Source organism: Montipora foliosa, chromosome 4, assembly GCF_036669935.1.
Source record: "Montipora foliosa isolate CH-2021 chromosome 4, ASM3666993v2, whole genome shotgun sequence".
Classification (NCBI taxonomy): Eukaryota; Metazoa; Cnidaria; class Anthozoa; order Scleractinia; family Acroporidae; genus Montipora; species Montipora foliosa.
This window is the reverse complement of record NC_090872.1, coordinates 34,901,946-34,922,396: the sequence shown is the minus strand read 5'-3', so window position 1 is coordinate 34,922,396 and position 20,451 is coordinate 34,901,946. Positions and strand designations below refer to the sequence as shown.

General features: G+C 39.6%; 1 protein-coding gene and 1 long non-coding RNA gene across 10 annotated transcripts in view; one reads left to right on the top strand and one right to left on the bottom strand.

Annotated features, from left to right (window-relative positions):
• LOC138000682 (uncharacterized) overlaps positions 1–4,008 on the top strand; it is a 6,913-nt gene extending 2,905 nt beyond the window's left edge. The window contains exons 3-4 of one of the 2 annotated variants that reach the window (XR_011123175.1): positions 3,069–3,153; positions 3,508–4,008. This is a non-coding gene — a long non-coding RNA (uncharacterized lncRNA). Of the gene's footprint in view, positions 1–3,068 lie in introns of both variants that reach the window. The other variant, XR_011123174.1, reaches the window with a different exon arrangement.
• The window catches only part of LOC138000681 (uncharacterized), a 16,435-nt gene extending 1,596 nt beyond the window's left edge, over positions 1–14,839 (bottom strand). Inside the window, exons 1-4 of one of the 8 annotated variants that reach the window (XM_068847252.1) lie at positions 14,650–14,839; positions 4,056–4,425; positions 2,181–2,284; positions 1–1,636 (exon numbers count right to left, since the gene is read on the bottom strand). The exon at positions 1–1,636 is cut by the window's left edge and continues 1,596 nt beyond it. In XM_068847252.1, the coding sequence (XP_068703353.1) occupies positions 1,175–1,636; positions 2,181–2,284; positions 4,056–4,416 (927 nt within the window). In that variant the 5' untranslated portion in view covers positions 4,417–4,425; positions 14,650–14,839 and the 3' untranslated portion in view covers positions 1–1,174. Of the gene's footprint in view, positions 1,637–2,180; positions 2,285–4,055; positions 4,426–5,065; positions 5,114–5,276; positions 5,397–6,291; positions 6,470–6,857; positions 7,109–11,580; positions 11,770–13,102; positions 13,386–13,525; positions 13,743–14,649 lie in introns of those variants that run through there. The other 7 variants (XM_068847254.1, XM_068847255.1, XM_068847251.1 and 4 more) reach the window with 7 other exon arrangements.
• Positions 14,840–20,451: the final 5,612 nt, after the last annotated feature.

The following is a 20,451-nucleotide window of genomic DNA, read 5'->3' as shown; positions in this document are numbered from 1 at the left end:
CTACTCATTTCCAAAAATAAGGTAAGGTGGAAGGTTAGGGTTATTTTTAGCTTAAAGTGCCCCTAACCCCAAAATATTTTTTTCGCTGAAATGAATCTTTGCACCTGTTCGAGACGCATTGCGGCCATTTTTTCCTTTTTCTAACAAATCCTGCCATTTTATAGGCTTCGAAAGTTGCGAAAATCAAAGCATCTTGTGTTCACGACCGAGTCAGAAGGGGAGTGGGTCTATTCCTGATGTGACGTCACAATCTAATTTGCATGCATTTTTACAAAGAGTTAATGCCATGTAAATAAGTTTGTGACGTCACATCAGGAATAGGCCCACTCCCCTTCTGACTCGGTCGTGAACACAAGATGCTTGGATGTTCGCAACTTTCGAAGCCTATAAAATTGCAGGATTTGTTTGAAAAATGAAAAAATGGCCGCAATGCGTTTCGAACAGGTGCAAAGGTTAATTTTAGCAAAAAAAATATTTTGGGGTTAGGGGCACTTTAAGATAAAAAGTATGAAATACAGCTGTTATTCTTACTTGAGGAGCAGCATTTTGAGAGAGACACTTTGTGAGGTTAATAGGTTATTTCAGAGGTCATGTCTGCCTCCTCTTCAAAGCGAGTCTAAGTGCAAAGCTAGTTTTTCTTACCATCACAAAAACTTTGCACTGAGACTCGCTTTGAAGAGGAGGCAGACATGATCTCGGAAATGGCCTATTGTCTGTATTCCGAGACTGGAGTGATGAAGAGCAAAGAGACACTTCGTGACGCTTATTGAAATACATGTGCATCTGGGGCATTCGCTTTCATATCTCATATAATTTTGGTAATAAATAATTATGTGCATCCTCTGATTGGTTGGGAAGGTTTTGCGGGAAAACCAATGTGAAGAGAACTGGCGTCGGTTGACCAAAAGGTGGATAACGCATTCCACCAGATAAATCAATATCCGGTGAATAAACACTAGCAAAAACTGAAAATTGAGTTAACCAGTGGATTGTGATTTATCCAGTGAATAGCGCTTTCCATCCTTCGAATCTGCAACACGATGTGACACAAGTACATCGAACTTGTACTCTCCCGGGCTCATATACTCCTTCGAAAACGTGATGAATTTTGTTGTAACCCTAATAAAAAAACGATGCCCTAACTTTTCTCAATTATATTAAAAATCTTCGTTCCTTATAAACTGGTTCCTAGCTCTTTGAGTATCTCTGAAAGAGAGGGTCCAAGATCAACTTTGTTATCAGGAAATGTTACAACGTTCACTGCATCGTCTTCTTTGAATTCCGCTAGCAAACAAACCTCGAGATCAAAATTAAGGAGGTCAATGAGGCGTGACGTTTGCCTTTCAAGAGAGCGTGACGTATCCATTCTGACGTAACGTGACGCATAGCGTGACGTTTGCGATTCAGGAATTGACTCTTCGTCCGATGAAGTGTCACTTTCGGGTACCATCTCAGGGAGTAAATGTGCTTGAAGATCCGAATCAAGAGGCCCCTGACAACATGCAGTGAAAGCTTTGCCATCGTCGTCGCTTATTGCCACTGTCCAATGTTGATTTGAGTACAAGTATGACTTGTAAGCGCTATAGAAATCTCTGACCATAACGTCTTCGAAAACGCACTCTTCGCTGTCTGCATCCTGGATGTGCGATAGAAATAGGAAAAAAGTAGAAAATGGAATGCTCTGTAACTCAGTATCAGAAAATGGTATCAGAGTACAATCAAAATACGGCCCGCCTACTGTGATCAATAACCGAACCGAACCTAACCTTTGCGTTTTTTTCCAATGGGTTGGGGTCTTTTTTCGTAAAACCCCGAAATCGAAAGTGCTTTTTGCGAATTATACCAAGGTTAGGCTCCCAACAGAGAAAAAGTATTGGTGACAAGAGAGATTTGGTTACATCCCTTTATTCACGTAATGTTCGCGGCGACAAGAGGTAGATATGCTTTCTGTCTTTCAAATACATGCTCGTTGGTTGCAGGAAATTGACTTAAATCAAATGTGTTTCCGCTTCATATTTTTTTAGCCAAAAACAAGTTTCCGCAAGATACTTGCCGTTTGCCGAAATCACATTAAGATCACCCGTATTTTTTAAGAACTTTAATTAGACAATAAATGGCTATTTTCCGACAATAACCATAAATCTCAAGGGAAAAGTAGGACCTCGACAATAATGACTTACCGTTGCGCGCAACGTTCCAGAATCATCAATTGTCAAGAAAAACTCTGTCTCTACTCCAGCGATTTTTACCAATCCAGCTCCAACGGAACAAATCTCGACAGTGGCTGTTGGATTGAAACAAACATATTTCTTAAATTTGTTGTCATAGTGCAGAGGCACCCAACGAGAATTTCAGCCAGAAAAAAGCCTGCTCCCAAAAATTCTAGGTGACCCTTTTAGGGTAAAAATCTGTTAGAAATGGGCAATTATACCATGTTTAAGATGTTCGAAAATCCTAGGACAGGCAGGGAAGCAAGGAAATTTAAAACAAATGTTCCGTAAATTCTAGATCTCAAATCATCTTCGGAACAGATATTTTCCGAAAATTGACGTTGGGTGCCCCTGATAGTGGCTAAAACTCAGCTATTTAAACACCCTCGAAAGGATATCGGTGCAATGACCCAACCATGTCACTGATGTGCTGGAAAAAAAAAGGAGTATGAGTGATAGGTAACAAGGGCAGTCACGGGCGTCTCATTCAAGTTCTCGCTCTTGTTTGACTTCAAAGTTCCGTTCCATGCATCCTCAAAGAGTCTCAGGTCTTACGCGCTGACCGTGCTCGAGTCAATTTTTCATCATTGCTAGTAGTAAATTAAATTACTTTTATACTTATAAAAACAAGCAAAAATGTATAAGCGAAACATAAGAGGCCTTTTCCGATTTTCTAGGAATTTAAGGCTATTGTTTTTTCCCTTTAAACCTGTTGACACTTCCATAATCAGGATGAGTTTATTTTGATCATAAAAGAAGAAAGAACGCTTATTGATCAATCCTTGAGTTGTGATTACATCTGTGGTTTTTCCTTCAGTTTTCGTACATGATTAGCTGCACTTTCTTCCGCCTTGATAGGAATGGTTCAAGTATAGCAAATTATGAGGAAACACTGAATCTCTCTGATCAATCACACGAGCTGGTTGGTTTCCGTCTTTTCCAGGTGCGGTATTTTCTATTCTTAAAGTAACAGATAAAGCTATCCGGTCTTGGCCGAGCTTTAAATAACCCTTTGACTGCAAGGAGTAATCAGGATGTAAATTCTCCTTACAATTTCGATGAAATGTCAGTGAAGCAGGTATTGAGAATGAAGATAATTATCAGCTAAAAAAGTGTGATTTTAGTTTTACACCAAATTCTCATGACTGCCCAACAAAGGAATCTGCGATACTAGTTAGGAGAATGAATGTTTCGATCTTGAAAATTAAAGGGTTAAAAAGCAAAAATGCCATTTGAAATGTGGATTGAAAAGCTCTTTAGTTTTTCCTAATGTTTTTTTTTTCTTTTTTCTGATCAGCCGTGCAGTGAACAGGTTTGCCAAATCCTTCAGCCGCTGATAGTGGTTGTTTCACGTGCTACAACGAGGAACCATCATCCATCGGCCTGAATGGTTGCTGCCGTTTTATCAGTCTCACAGAGAGACCAGATGTGGATAGTCTCCATATCTATTATTTCCCATTCCGTTTCTTATCGTAAGAGTTACAACCACCTGATTTAGAACCATCACCTGTTGCAAATACATGGCGCAATACATCATAATTATATTGGTGTACTAAAACGTCCCAACGAATTACGCGGTTTTTCAAAGGCCTCTGATCACAGGTGAGAAAATATTCGTCCAGATGAAATGATCACAGCAGTGAGATTCAAGGAGTTAAAACATTGAAAAATTTCAGTTTCTCTCGCATGCAAGAGAGTGCGCTCTCTGGTTTCCCAGTATATATAATTTTAATAATTATAAAATATGGTGACACCAGCGACCTTCATGATGTCATACAAATCATGGAAGTTGGAATAGGTCGATTCAAGGAACTCATAACAATACCCACGATGTAGGACACTTACCATAAGGCGAGTCTTTGTCCTTAGTCCCTCTCACGCTTCCATCGGGTTGTATGGTCAAATAATATCCATTTCGAAAAAGTAGCCTACGTCTTCTGCCACACCTCCGACCCATGAGGAACTCGGCACAATCATCAACATTAACGTTCATGTTCCTAGCTTGTTTTTCTTTCCATTCCACCTGAGACAAAGGACGAGCTCGCTTGTTCCATTTTCTCTTAAGAAGTTCTTCCCAATCTGTGTGGGAAAATGGGTGTGACCTGGTCCTAAAACGCCCGAAAGATCTTCCGGGTGTCCAGTTGTAGGGATGCCTTGAGATTTGCCTTCTTATGTCGCAAATTGCGTTTTCATAAACACTAGTCATCTTGTTTAGCTGTTGAAAGAAGAGATAGCGTTTGTATTGCAGGGCTATTCAAAGATGATCTCTTTCGTAATATGAATACCTTGCATTGGGTAGCAGTGTGATGGCTTCATATAAAGCAATTTCATCCACATTATTTCGAACCCTATTTTCTATTTTCTACGAGGTCCCCGGACCATTTAAGGCTAGGTTTGGACCTGGCGTATTGCTAACTAAGTGATAGAAATTTATCTTCTTTGCATGAGCATTCGGGAAGCTAGGGATGCGTGTTGAGTTACTAATAATGATATCTTTGTACATAGTACAACGCTAGCGCTTAATGCAAAGGAAATCACCTTAATTGATAAATTAGATCAAATTAAATGAGATAAGAGGGGAAAACTGGATCATCTTGAGAACAAAACTTCTTTGAGCACAGTAGAGAACCAAAAAACCTGACCGACAGTAAACACCAGCACAGGAATCAAACCCAGAACTAATTTTTGGAAGGTATGTTCTCGCCACTGCGAAAACCCTACTGGCTTCCTCAGTTGAGCTTAGCGAAGCGGTGGAAGCACCAGCAGTGACTATCTGGTTTACCTTGGATTAAAAAGTGCAGTCGATTGTCACCAATATCAAGTGGCCCCTGTAGGGATAATCCGTTATATTCTACCTCATTGTTGTGGCCCGCAAACAGGCTTTTCATGTTGTTAGGGCTGTCACTGACTCAGAGATTATTCTGCAGTTAGCTTCCGTTTGCTTTGATTCGCTAAAAAATAAAACTCCAAAAAACCGAGTCCAAATTTCAATTTGTTCTTTCATTGTTCCTGTGGCTTTTTTCTCCTGTGTTTGTTTTTATCAAAGATAGCCTTTGCATTTCATACCTCCCTCTCTGTTTGATTACCCTGCACCGAGTAACTCATTGTGACCTTTACATCAAAATTCCACAAGGGATATTGCATTGAATTTTGCACTGATGGGTCTCTCATTCCTAATAATGATAAAAACCGGAAATGCTTGAACGAACATCAGCGTGAAGACACGAGGAAATTCGTCGATTCAGAGAGCTGTCTGCTGACTGTCTGCTGAAATATTTTTGCTTGACCCTCGCTGTTTATCGAGTTTACTAGGAATTTTTTTCTCGACAAACAAACAGGTCGTGTATCTATTTTTTTCTTGAACTGAGAAAGAACTAATTCCTTTCCTTACACGTAAAAAAAAGTACAAAATGCAACATGGCAGTACTACAAATTCGAAAGCTCTGAACTCAAACTGAACACTTTTCACTACTTCAATATTTCTCAAGATTTCAAAGTAAATAAGATTGAATTCTCATACTCGTAAGCCAACCCTTTCAGCTCACACGAAGAAGTGATTTATTGTTATGTAGCGGTAGGCACGCGCTTTTAGTGAATACGCTGGAGATTGCTAGGTGTTTATATTTTAAAATAGGAATGAAATCCAAATAACGGGTGACCCCTGATCAGTGTTCTTTGTACACTTGTCTTGATTTGAATGGACTTCCAGGCCATTATGTCTAAATTGTTAGCGAAAGGTGATGAGGGGGGTGGTGATACAGAAAGTGATAGAAACTGACAAAAATGATCCCCATGAACCAAACTTGTTTGTATAACGACAACACCCGCGCGCACATGGCTGTTTGTTCTAATCCTTGCCTTACATAGACGAAGGTTCAAGTCTTGTGAGTACAGCTGAGCCCTTTGAAGAATAACGATTTTTTAGAAAAGAAGTCGCTTTGAACAGATCTTAACGGAAATTGAATTCTCGGATTCTAGTAGTTCACGTAAAAGAACACATGAAACTTGAATTGCTTATATTTTACATCGTATGTCAGAACGACTTTGAAATGGAACTATTTTGACATTTTAAATTGCTTACCTCTTAAATTTCTACAGGTTAATGCTCGGTCGATTGGGAGCTGCGACCTCGATGCATAGGCGTTTTGATTTGCATTTTTAGACACCATTGTCTTATCAATTGAATCAATGAAATGATATGTTATCCGAGTACCTGTGAATGACACACTCCTCAAAGCGTTGAAAGGGTGCTCTTAAAATACCTTACATCCACTGAAAATAATTAAGGCCAATCCAATCTAGTAGTCAGAATATACAAGAAACATTGATGATGAGTCAGTAACTAATAACAATGGTCTTTCGATGTCGGTCATTTTTCTGTTAGGATAGACTTGCACATGCTAGAAATCACGTCACGGAGTTTCAGTGTTTCATCAATATGTAACATGGAGCGAGGAAAATAAAGCCTATCATTTTAGCGTGGATTTTTCGCACCGGAAGAAAGAACAGAGTGCATGTCTAAAGCGTACAATATCCAAACATATTGCAGCGGTATTCACACAAGAATTATAGATTCTCCAACCCTATCAACAAGTATCGTTTTTATCTACGATATGGCTCAAATATGTCATAAACGATTATTATTACCTTGTGGTTGTCTTGGCTTCACCATAGATACAACGAAACCAGAATACTACCGTGTTTGCCTTTGTGGTTTACCCTGTGGATAGCAGCTGGATCGAGCGGTTTGCCAGGTTAAAAGAAAAAATTGAACCACAACGAACGCTAGTCAAACCTGCGTCCAACCGCAGCCGAATTAACAGAGAATTCGCTAAGACGATTTTCCGCTTGGTTCACTGATTCACAGACACGACCGTGACACTCATTCTTCAAATACTCCGCACTTTAAGTCATCAAATATCGGTCCGAGTATTTTTGTGTGAAAATGCCTCTTTAAACAGGTTACTAGAAGCCGATGATTTGCCGGCGGAGTTAAGGTAGTGAAAGTATAACAGTATGATTGGTCTCACGTACAATTTTGTTAGCCTAGCTTCGTCAGAAACCTTTTCCGTGCGGGGGTTTTCATATTACATTAAGCCCACTACAACGGAAATGAAACGAGGTGGCCTTCAACCTTGTAGGTGCATTCCACATAACGGAGAGTATTCATCATCACGCCAACTGGTGTTTGAGGTCGCAAGAGTTTCAGTCTTCGTTTTTTAATGAACCATGCACACTTTCCCGGACTCCACACAAAAATTGCTCGTGAAACACATTTTAGTTTAAAAATAGCGAATACCCAAAATTAGAGCTGCTGTATGGTTGTTTAAAACTGAATATATACCTTTTTAACATCAAAATAAGGATCGAATTATTCTTGCTTATTTCTGACCATGAAATAGAATATTGAAACTTTTATTGCTTATCAATGCTGAAAAATTGAACGTAACTTCCACACCCGTTCCTGAAAGATTTATTCGAAAACTGACGGTACTCATTGTAGAGAAGTTATACTTTCTTACAGTTTCTACGGAGTTGTCTCAGTACCTTGCAATCACTCCGACGTTAATCACTCATGAGCCACAATAGCCTAACAACCTCAGCTTATCAAATTTTCAGGCAGAATAGAGCAACTAAGATAAGAAAGAGCCTTTCCGCTAAGCTCGTCCGACCTCGAGTCATCTGTATGTCTCAGGAACTCAGCTAATTTATATCGGGGTGGAGGGAAAACGTTTAGAGTAAAAGTGTGCTGTCCAAGGAAATAACACAGTGCGGTGAGGGGCCGGCTCTGAGGATGGAGAATCTCGGCGAGTCGCGCCAGACGGCCAACAACAACCTGGAGATACAACTTTGCGTCCGTCCTCCTTTATCTCGGGGCTTAGTATCAGCTCATCCGCTTGGGTATTCAAGAGGAGACTCCTCTTGTAAAGCCATATTCTGACAATTTATAAGCGCCTTCTTTGTTACCCTGCAAGACAATTCTGTCAGGAAACCCTTAAATTTTGCTCGTCAACCTGCAAGCGCTTATGAAAGAGAGAATCGAACAGGGCTGTCAGTCGTACCTAGACAAAGATAACGTAAGGATCAAGTGCGGTTGTTCAGATATAAGTTTATCAATTTACAAGGTTCACAATTTCGAGAGTTTCAGTTAAAGCGTCCCTGTATACTTATGTTATTAAAGAACGCTTGAAAATTACATTACAAGCACAGTTTCTTTCGAGGAACCAACACATCCAAAGTAACTTTTGCAACTGTTTGAAATTTATGTAAAAAACACATATCGGCCTACAAGTCCGAAACTTTGCAATCACAGCTTTCAAGAGCAATATAAAGCCAGGACCCCATGAGCTCGTGATAAAGCTTATTTCGTTCAACAAGTGTTTCAGCATCTTTCTTGGTCATAGATCGACATTTATAATTCTTGTCTTCACCAATTGCAACAAATCTGTTGACTTAACATAGTTAGTACACAATCTATGGTTGTCCTACTTTTTTTATCGCAGTTCAGTTAGCTTCAATTAACCTCTTTTTGTGATGTGAAATGAAAATAACTAGTCATTATTGTTTTAGGTTTTTTTGTTACGCAGCCAACTCGAATGCTACCCAACGTTGGCTGCTGCAAACTGAAGTATTATAAATTTAAGTATCTCTAATTGCCAATCCATTTTGATTGTTTTCTTGTATTAGTAATCTCATTTGGGCCCAAAATACATGTAGTGTGAATAAATTATCTTGATGTTGGTTGTCCAAAAGCGGAGTCGTAACTATTAATATTTTAAAACATTTTACTAATTTAGTGGCAATGCTTGGTATTTCCACTTGAATTCAAATAAACTTCGTTTTATCAATTTCACTGCATTGAAATATCTTTTTTGTAATGAAAAGTTGCCCTTTGTTTTCATGAATCAGTAAACAACCAAAGCACCCTCACATGTTGCAAATGTTCGTGACTTGTGGCAGAACATTACTGGAGAGTGGTCTTGTGGAAGAGTGTGGGCGGATGTGACGTACAGGCAATTTATATCTTAATAATCGATTAAGTTATTGTTTTACAGATCCTACTTTGACACACATGTTATAACAGAAAAACCACACTTGCTTATGGTCTGTTGGAGCGATGGATATCAGAACTAAGCCAACGTTAAGACAAAAGTCTCCCTTTCGTGAATCATTTTTAACGTGACAAGGAAAACCGAGGATCATCTTTGATAGAATGCGAGATTTTGCACGACCAGTGATTCAAAACACTTTGAAAGGACCTGATGTGAATACGAAATTCAACGGTAGAAACAAAATGATTAATGAGAGATAACTAGGTAACCTTATTTACACGCATCGAGAACTACAGCATCCATTGTAATTCAGTGATGAAGCCGGATAGAGTTTCATTCTGACGGTAAAGGCTCGGAATTTTGAATCAGGGATTCAAAGAACTCTGCCTAAGAAGATGAGAATTACGCATCTAAGTAAGGCTTTGTCAAAGTAGATTAGTCACAAAAACTATCTACAGGTTCCATCGATGAATTTCTCGTCAAGCAAATAATTGATGTGAGCATAATTTGACCGACTGAGCGCCTCTGAAAAGAAACGATATTGAACGTCACGGTCAACGTCAAAGGCCAAAGAAAGCCGGAAAGGTTTATGGCCGGAAATCATGCAACAACTCCGAGATCCGAGAACAGTTCCGAGAACCTCATGACGTTCGAAGTTTAAAAAGAAAAAAAAAAAGAGAAAAAAAGTCTAATTAGAAAAAGAAACTTAAATTGGATTAAAATTACCGGAGAGGACCTGTTACTGCAAACCTCCAGAGATTATAAAGAACTGGATAGGAATAACTGAACAACGAGTCTTGATAAAATTAATGGTAGTGGTATGCCTTAAAGTTTGTCAGTTGACATTAAACTCAATTGCCAAGCTGACGAAATGAGAAAATTAGAAACTAAAGCAGCATTATTCACTTCTTCCGATTCGTGGCATTTTTTTTATGATTCTTCGTGCGTGATTGTCATTTTCAGTAAATCGTTACTTTTCTAGGGTTGACCGATTAAAATATTTTATATCGGTAATCCTCTTTACTTTAAAGAATCTGTCTTTACCATACGAAATCAGATGGCAATTGCGATAAGCAAACAATCCGTGATTCAACTAAATCTTTGTGTTGTATAATTTACTGGTAATCCGATGGGTAAACAAATCATACCACATGACTAGTCATCACATATTTTTAGCAACGTGATAATAGAAATTGGGATGTCGCACAGGAGAAACGGTACGCTTTCCACTTTCCTTGCCCTCAATCACACAGGTTATTATTATTATTATTATTATTATTATTATTATTATTATTATTGTCATTATTATTATTGTTACTATCATTATCATTGTCATTATTATTATTATCAAAGAATAATTTATAGTTGTATTTGTGACAAAATGTAAGCTGCTGGACAAATACAGTTGGTTTGTTTGCCTTTAATTGTATTGAGCCTTGTATTTGAGTGATACAAGTGAATTCGATCGCCAGTTTTTCTCTCAGCTTATCCGGGAAATGGGAGGTAACTTCTTCGCTCAGACTTACTTGTCAGCTTTGTGTCCTTGTTCCATCTGTTAAGTTTTAGATAAAAAGCTTTCAATGTTTTTTTTTTTCTTTCTTTCTTTCTTTCAGATCCGCCGTCGTTTTATTTTTAATCCCTTTGTCAGTTTTCAGAGGTCTTCAGTCTTTCAGGTCCCGTTATCGTTTCTTTGTCCTATATTCCTGGTTTTCAGAGGTTGGCAGATAATAGAGAGATTTTATGAGCATCGCGTTTACGTGAAATGGCCAGCGGCAGGCTGCTGCTTGAAAGCAAGAACTTATCTCTTATTCAAACTTTTCTTTCTCTTTTGAGACGATATAATCAAACAAATTTCTTTGATTTTTGACAAAACGCGAATTTCATTCTGCGGTCTGCAGTTTGCCGGAAAAGCGATATTGAAAATCTCTCTAAAAGAAGGCAACCAAGACCTTCATCCTCCTCGATCGTATGAGGAAAACCGAGGCACTTGCCTCACGGTCATTTTTTCGTGATTCGGCTTTAAAATAAAGCGTGATTCCAGTGTTGTCTTTAAAATGTACTGATCATAAACACCTAAAATACCTACTAAGAGTATTTAACCAAGGACATTGCCTCAGTCATATATTTTTTTTCTGGCTACGGCCCTGAAAAGGCTATGCGATGTTTAACCGGAGCATTAAGTAGGAGTGGGAACATTTTGTGACCTTCGATCGATCCACATTATCCTTTGCTCTCACGTTGTTTTACTGCGTACCAGCAACTTGATTATCGTATCGACTGTATCTACTTCTACACTGAGAAATCTAGAACTCCCTTACCTTTCATTCCTGTCTTTACCTCACTAGCTGGTAATAAGCAATAGAGGCCTAATTGTTTATAGGAGTGTGGTACGTGACCCATTAGGCAGGCTTTAAAGTGTCCTCTTTATTTTTTTCCGTCCATAGCACCACGTAAATATCAGTCGAAAACAATGCCATTATACACTTGAAAACGACGAACAAAGAACCCAAAGCCACTATAATCTGACATGAAAATGATGAAAAGATGAGAGGAGTTAAAGACATAATGGGAATACTGCACAGAAAAGTACGTGTGGCTTCCTAAGCTAGACTGGGACTGGGCTCATGAAAAAAATTGGACTCTTCACTAATTGCAATGATCGATATTTACCGATAAATTTTTCCAAAAAGGTTTTACACAGATTTGTGGTACTGAAGCAATTTCTGGCGTAACAATGATATCATACTTTTTACGAAATGCTAACTAATTCTTGCCAAGGATTTCGGCCATCCGGTATCTTGACTTAACCAGTAGGGTTGTTTTTTTTTTACTATTTTCGGCCAGCTTCTCAAATTGCAGGGTCAACTTCTGGAGCAGTGTATCAATTATCTGCGAGACACTACACCGAGCTTTGCAACCTGTTTCATCTTGTTTGCATGCGCTTCTTACAAGGTCAACATGTATAGAAAAGAGGACTGTGTTACTTTAATAACTCCAGTCCAACGTCTCTGAAAGTCTGCGATCTGCGTCCCTTTGTCATCCGAAATAATAGCTGTATAATTAATTAATGCCTTTATTACAACAACAAAATTGACTCAAGACTTTTGTTTAATTTTCACAGTAGAGTTAATATTCGCATAGCATGAATTTAGCCTTTACATGATTTTGCCATATGATCGCTTCTTTCCTGAATCAGTAGAATCCGCAAGAAGTGTGACAATTGAAAGGATTCGTTTCCAACCAATATCTTAAGCCTCTTTACGTTCTCGAATTCCCAAACTTGAAAATCACGTTTTTCCGCGAAGCATCCACGGGATAGAATACAACAACCTAAATGTAGCGGTGCAGGATGATCAAGCTCATTTGTCACACTGGAACTGTACATGTACCATGACAAATGCTTGGCTATCCGATTGAAAAGGAAGGACATCTTTCGGAGGACAAGATTAATTTCGCCAGTCCGGCACTGAAATATGTGAGAATTTGCTGTAATGGTTGGTTTTTAATGAAATACAGAGGTATCGTGAGATTAATCCTCCAGACGAACTTAATACCAATGGTGAAGAAAGGATAATTGATGAGTTTTACTGATAGGTTTACTCTGGAATGTTTGACCAACTCCTTCTCAAACATCAATCTAAAGCTACAAATTTCAACTCAAAGCATTTTGCCTCCTCTTTCAAAATTATTGGCGTAGCGTCTAGCACCGCGTCATCCTTAATGATTTTCGTTTTTCCAGCCATATCTTTGTGTGATTTGTTTGTTCTTGTAATAATAATAATAATCAAACGTTCGTTAATAGATAAAAAAAAAGGCTGAAGATATGGAATAACATCATACCTTGAATACGCTGGTGACAACTTCACGAGTTTTCAAAATATTGCATCTTTGTCGTTTTGAACAAAACGCCCACTCGAACGCATGAGAATTACTTCAAGCCCAAGACGCGAAGATATTAAATTTTTATGCTAATATCGAAAAAGACAGTTGCTGGCGTTACAAAGCAAATTGGAGCGACGCACCCATTGTTTTCGTTCGCAAACCGCAGACTCCTCTTTATTGTTACGTGAACAATACGAGGAAGAAATAAAATACTCCATGGGAGTGCGGTAGACACGCCGCTTTATATACATTGACTGGACATTATCTTTTTTTCAGGTTATATTCGACAGTTGACATAAAATATCGCTAGATTTTTAGACAAAAGCTTCCTTGGTTAACCCTTAAAGCGTGCATGGTGATTTTAAATACGGTATAACCAACCTCACACAAATCTCTTTTTAGTGAAAGTGGACGTGCGTCAAGTTGTCGACTTGGATCCCATTTTTGGAGTTTATCTCATGCGCACTGTGCTCAAAACCCTTTTCACATTCCAGATAACGGCACCAGGGACTGTTCTTAATTTGACTTGATTAGGGAATCACCCAGAGTCCTTGGTAGACTTTCGTTAGGGGAAGGTTAATTCAGGATAATGACAGATCTTCGTTCAGTTGAATAGTGTCGCACATGACTTGTCAACACTTTGTGTCATTGCGAATCATCTGGACGTTATCTTTTGTTGGTGCAAAGTGCATTAATTAGCACATTTCTCAAGGTGCGAAGAAAGATATCGTATGACGACAAAAGTTTTTTGAACACGTTGTAACTTGTATTACCTCGTGATGCTTCCGAAGTTTGGGTCCTCGCGAGAGACGATAGTGAAATACTCACGTTTTCGAAATCGAAAGCATCACCACGCCGCTTATCGTTTCAATTGAATGAGGTTTTGCCTGAAAGGTCACCGGATTTGAATGTAGACGGAACATGGAGACCGCCATTTGTGCATTTATATAATGTCATAACACCTTATTTCCGTTTATTTCACTCCATATTTATTTTTAAAAGGTTTATAAACCCTTAAGTACTCCTTTGCTTTAAACAAGCTAAGGAAATCAATCAATTTTCAGCTGAAATCTCCTGTTACAGCAGGTTTTCTGTGAGTTTTAGCATGAAGACCCCACTCGAGTTGAATTAATTGTCAAAAACCATGACGCGCATTGGGTAAAACCGCAAAGCCGTAGAATGGTAAAAAATTATTAAGAAAGCAACGAAATCTTTTCAAAAATCATCCCGACAGCTCCATTTTTAAGAGAAAGAGAAAGTTTGTCAATTTTTACCTCTCTGGTTTGGCTTCTGGTAAATAAACCATTTCAAAGTAAATGATTGCGTTCGGCAGCAGTTAAGTCACACTTTTGTAGGGTCAACTTATGCAGCTCTATGATGATGTATTTATATCAATAGATAAACTTTTGAGGGGAAATTAAAGAATTCTGAATTTACCCCTTTCTTTATACTACAAAAAAAATTGGCAAACTAGAACAAAATGAGTTCTCGGTATAAGTGCCTACCGTCTAGCATTCACTGATGGCGTTTCCAGTCTCTTGATATTTCATAACGCGTTTTGCAGTCCTTTCAACTTCACCTGTCCACACAGCTTTGACTGTGTCATCATGATCTTATTGTTTTTGCTAACCTTGACACTGAAACTTGTTTCCTTGAATGGAAGAAAGTATTTGGTTACAGTTCTATCTATTTTCCTTTTTTCGCCCTTGATCCGCCTACGACGAAGATTCGAGTCTGGAACTGATCAGAACGTGATATTTTGGTAACGTAACGTTTATTTTTGTTTGGGATGTTGTCACCCTCCTCAGCGCATCTAACTCCTCTTTTTATTGTTGGGATTTTGGCTCTGACAAGAACTGAAGCCTTTGAGTGATTTGTCTCTTTGATAAGGGACAACGAGAGTGTTAGGAATATTTTTGCGAATTTAGAATTGTCTGAATGAGGCAATGATTATAAACATGCTTTTCCTGGCCGACTATGAAAATGCATCAAGGCCCCAATGCGAAAAACTGGAAAGACTCTTTTTAATATCTCAAAAAATACCGATAAGTTACACAATAATAATTCAGAGCTGCTCAAACTTCATGAATGAGCGAAGGTGACTGAGCAATCAAGCGCAGGGGAACATGGGTGACGCCAGCTGCGCCTTTTGGTTGCGTCAGTCCACCATCCCACAACGGATGCAGCAACCTCGTTACCAGGGTTCTCTCCTACTCGTCAACCGGAACGAGGTTGCGGATACAGCTACCCTCTCCCTTTTAATTGTCTGCAGTTAGCTTCAGTCTTGATCTCACAAAAAGATGATAAATCCGCGTGCAAAACGATGCTTACAAGAGAAGGAAGGAATTCGAAAGAAGTGTTGCGAGTTTTTCAATGTTTGAAATGTTCAAGATTATGGCTAAACTTACAGCCGTCAATAGCTAGCCAAAACAAGCATAGTTAATCAAAGTTGTCCCTGAAAAGCCCCTTGGGGACGTGGAATAAACGTATGTATGTGTGTAAGTAAGGTGTTTGGGTGTACGCGAGCTAAGTTCTCTGCTGGGTCGCAATAAACTTGATAGCCAGGTTGCCCTGAAATGTCCCGCGGTTCCATACGAAAAAAACCCACTGATAAAACCACTATTATGATATATCAGTAACGTACGCAAATGTTCAAAGGCGATGAAATTTAGTGGATTTTTATAGAGATGGACAACTCTTATTTTTTTAAAACTTTAACACGCACTCTCTACTGTAACTAATCGGAAATTCAAAACTTTTTCTTGCGGCCTACAGTCTGAGACACGTCCAGGCGGAAGTGATGGGGGGGATCATACATCACATGTACAAATCATACCAAATGGCAGATCTGGGAGGAAATGGTTATCGTGTGACTGGTCGAGTAACCTTAGGGGGTGTTTACATGATACCGGGGCGACTTTCGCACCGGCGCGAGTTCCCTCCGGTTCCCTCTCTTATCTCTGAATTTGTTTACATGATACCTCCAAAAAATGCCATGCTGGGGCGACTCACACCAGCGCGAGTTCACCCCGGTTGCTACACTGGAGCGAAAATTTCGTTCCGGCGAGGAACGACCACTCGTTCCGGTGTGAAATCGGCCTCTCGGTGGGCTGGAACGGGTAGCGCATGCGTACTTTTCCAATTTGGATTATCAACATGTGGTGTCCCTCAACGTAAATTATCTTCGCTTACAGCCTCATATTTCGTCCGAACACTGTGCTGGTGATACATTCACATTTGTACGAGAGATCCAAAGCCTCTCAATGCAAGGCAAATACATGGTATCCTTTGACGTTGATAGCTTGTTCACAAACATTCCTTTGGAAGAGAGTATCGATCTCGCTGTTGAATATATTCTCAAGGGTATTCCTAACATCAAAATTGCACACGATGATTTCAAAAAGCTTTTCTACATAGCCACCTCTCAAATACATTTTCTTTTTGATGGGTCATTTTATGACCAGATAGACGGTGTTCCTATGGGGTCGCTGCTTGCACTTGTCTTGGCTAATCTTTTTATGGGGCACCATGAAATGAAGTGGCTAGACACTTTCCCGTCGGAAATTCTATTCTATCGACGGTACGTGGGTGACACTTTTTGTTTGTTTCATACGGAGTCTGATGCCTTAAGTTACTATTTTTTGATTTTATCAACTCCCGTCATCCCAACATACGATTCACAATGGTAGCGGAATCAGATCATAAACTGCCCTTTTTCGATATACACGTTGACAACACGGTACCTACGGTAGTTACTAGAGTATTCCGTAAAAAAAACATTCACCGGCTCATTAACATGTTTTTCTAGCTTTACCTCATTTTCATACAAAATTGGGCTAGTCAAGACCCTTGTTGATAGAATTCTCAAGATTTGTAACACCTGGAAAGCGTTTAATGAGGACATCGAGTCACTAACATTCATCCTAAAGAAAAACCTGTATCCATCTAGGCTAATTGAAAGAATTATTAACCGCAGTGTCACTCAGCATGTAACAGGCAACGCTGTAAGATCAACTGGTGAACAAGCGCCCAATATCTTTTATTTCAAATTACCCTACATAGGTTATTTTTGTAGCATCGCCCAAAAGCACATTCGTCGAGTTTCACATTCAAGTTTTTATTGTAACAACGCAAACATTGTGTCAGCGTTTTCCTCCTTCAAAGTAGGTAGCCTCTTCAGAGTGAAAGACCCTATCCCTAATGGACTCCGATCATGTGTAAATTTTCGTCTGCAGGCTGTGCAGCTTGCTATGTCGGTGAGACCACCCGACATTTCAACACACGTGTAAAGGCCGGTACACACGAGGGAGCTTCCTCCTGAAACACGCTCCCGAAACACGCTCCCGGGTAAGTACCCCAACCATTACACACGAAGGACTAATCAAGCTGGCAGAGCGCCACAACAGCTTGCGCCAATTACTGTGGCCCTTTTCCCAACCATGATACTCAACTGAAGACAGACCACAACACCGGGAACTACGTGCCCTACTTAGTTGAACTACATGAACTACGTGCCCTACGCAGTTGGCCAATTTTTGATTGGCCAACTGGAGACACGTCATGTCACGCGAAGCAAATTTCAGTACACACCAGGGAGCTTGCTCCTGAAACAGACTCGTGCAACAGATTTGCCCCTGGAGCTTACTCCCTCATATCAAACCAGTTTGATATGCCCGGGTTGATATGTCAGTTTGATATGAGGGAGCAAAATTCTTGAGCAAAAGTTTTGTAGCAAACATATTTTTTCGTTAGAAATCGTTGGTGCAGACGAGGGAGCTTTGCTCCGGGAGCGTGTTGCAGGGACGTGCTGCGGGAGCAAGCTCCCTCGTGTGTACCGACCTTAAGGGAACACTTGGAAACGGACAGGGCCTCACACGTTTTCAAGCATCTGGAGAACTCGTTAGCATGTCGCTCTGCATGCTCCCGTGACAATTTTGCCATCATCGATCAGATATCTTCGCGATTTGCTCATATTTTGGGACAAACTAACACTTAACGCACAGGTCAAACGTGTTAATTTAAAACATTCGGTTTAATTTTGAATTACTATTGTCATAGTCTTAATTATTGCTATTATTATTGTAATTTCTCCAGTATTTATATTTCAGTGGAATTTATTGTTCATTTCACACTGAACATGGCAGAGGCAACTGCCGAAACATGTCTGTAAAACTCAGGAGTGTCGTGTTTTTCTTTGAATTGATTATCTTCGAAAAATGCGTGGTTACCCCCAATTTTCTTTTCGGAAGTCAAGGACGTTCGCGCCCATTGCTACGGCGCATTTTTTCGCGCATTCCACGCACACGTCATGCATCGCAGACCACAAAGGTAAACACGATGCTAATGGCGCAAACATTTTCCACAAGAATGGCACGTGAAAGCATGTGGCATCATGGGATAGCTGTGGACCCAGGTCTTCTCGGAAATGTCACGCAATGGCGTGACATTTCAAATAGACAATCGCTTTGAGAACTTCGCAGCGATTTTACTCTCTGGAATGCTCGGTAATCCCCATTTTTCTTTCCGTAGATCACTTCCTTTTCTGATGTTGTCCATTTCAACAAAAAACAAAAAAATTTGTACGGGGGAACCTTTTGGGCGCGAACGTCCTTTAGATTTTCTTTTCCCTCATATTCAGTAAACCGCGTAAAAATACCTTTGATTTTTCTTTAATAGGCACCGTATTTAAGACGGGCTGGCGGCACCGAGTACCCGTCGTCGCGGCTTAACCACGTACCCAGATCTCACTCCGTATGACCGTGGGAGAAACTCATCGTAAGTGGCAATCATAGTCTCCCTCGGCCAGCTATATAGTATAAGAGATGAAATGTAATTTAGTTTAGCTACCTTTTAATTTTCTTTTGTTTTTTTCATCTTGTTATCATGTATTATTCTCTCTCCTCTTTTTTATGCATTTCCGTTTTTATAACACATCACGTAGCATTTTTATGTCATTTCCGGTAAATATAAAGATCTTGTTACTAGCATTTATCCATTCAATAAACCTGAAGAAGGCTGGTGTTGGCCAGCCGAAATATTGCAAGCAACAACGCCTATGTTCACGTTGTCTTGACCAACCTTTGCAGGATATTTTCTAGTACAATTAAGATTAAGTCCCCTTTTATTCAATGTAAACAGTTAATAGTAGCAACCTCTTTGCCAAGACCTCTCCCTTAGCTTCTGGCCGATGAAGAGGTCCTGGAAACGAGGTTGTTGAGAGGAGGTCTCAATAGGCCACTTGCACTAAGAGGTCACGTGACCAATGCTTCCCTTAAACAGTGAGTTGTAATCTTGCTGTTGCCAAAAATTGACAGAACTCATAAAAATTATCTTACACGCGAAATTTGAGAGGAAACGCATTTAAGGGAGATATTTTATGGTACTTTGATTTTTCAACAAAGTAGCATGATTTGTCTTGGCCGCCATGTTGGAGGGCATACTCTTGCCCTCCAACATGGCGGCCAAAACTACCTTTTGCTTATATCTTGTTAAATGTTTGATAGTTGAGTTCAGATGTGCCATAAACGTTACCACATCATCTTTTCAACATTTTCCTTGAAGTTCAAGTGCAAAATTTGTGTCAGAAAGCGGTAATTCATAATTTAAAGAAAACTAGATGCTTCTGTGAAGCATACCCTGGCTTGCCTGTGGTACGTGCTACAGAAAATCAGAAGGCACTGAATTGTGTGGTATTGAAATACAGCATTCCAGTCTCTGAAGAATAACAAATAAAAGAGAAGCGAGAAACATTGGCTTCTGGGCTGACATGTTGATAATTTTCAAGTTCCCTCACAACTTCTTTTCACCACAAGTGTGCCCTATGAGCATCCGAAAACTTTGTAATACTAAACTTCACTGAAGTCAAGCACTGTTTCGCGGGGTTAGTGTTGGGATGGGAGACCAAAACAATAAACCCCTCATAAAAAACAGAAACATCTGACCGAAAATACTATTAACGCTAACAAATGCGAACTCAGCAAGGTACAGATTCTGTTAGCTTGCTTTATGCAAAACAAATATTGATGAAAAAGCAAATAACTATTGAAACACAGTTTTCAGAAAGAGCAGAAGGAAGTTTCCCAGACGGTCGATCGAGAATAAAATATTTACGACATGAAAACAACATTAATTTTGAACCGTGAATATAGAATATAAAAAGTTACGATCAGCGACAAACATTTTGGGAAATTTTTGCTACGTTCAAGTAAATTGCAAAATCGAAAGTGACATGGCCGGAATTCAGCGGGAGCCGTGATTAAGTTACCGCGGCATGTTTACTCGCCAAACAGTGAAGCATCTGTGTCAAA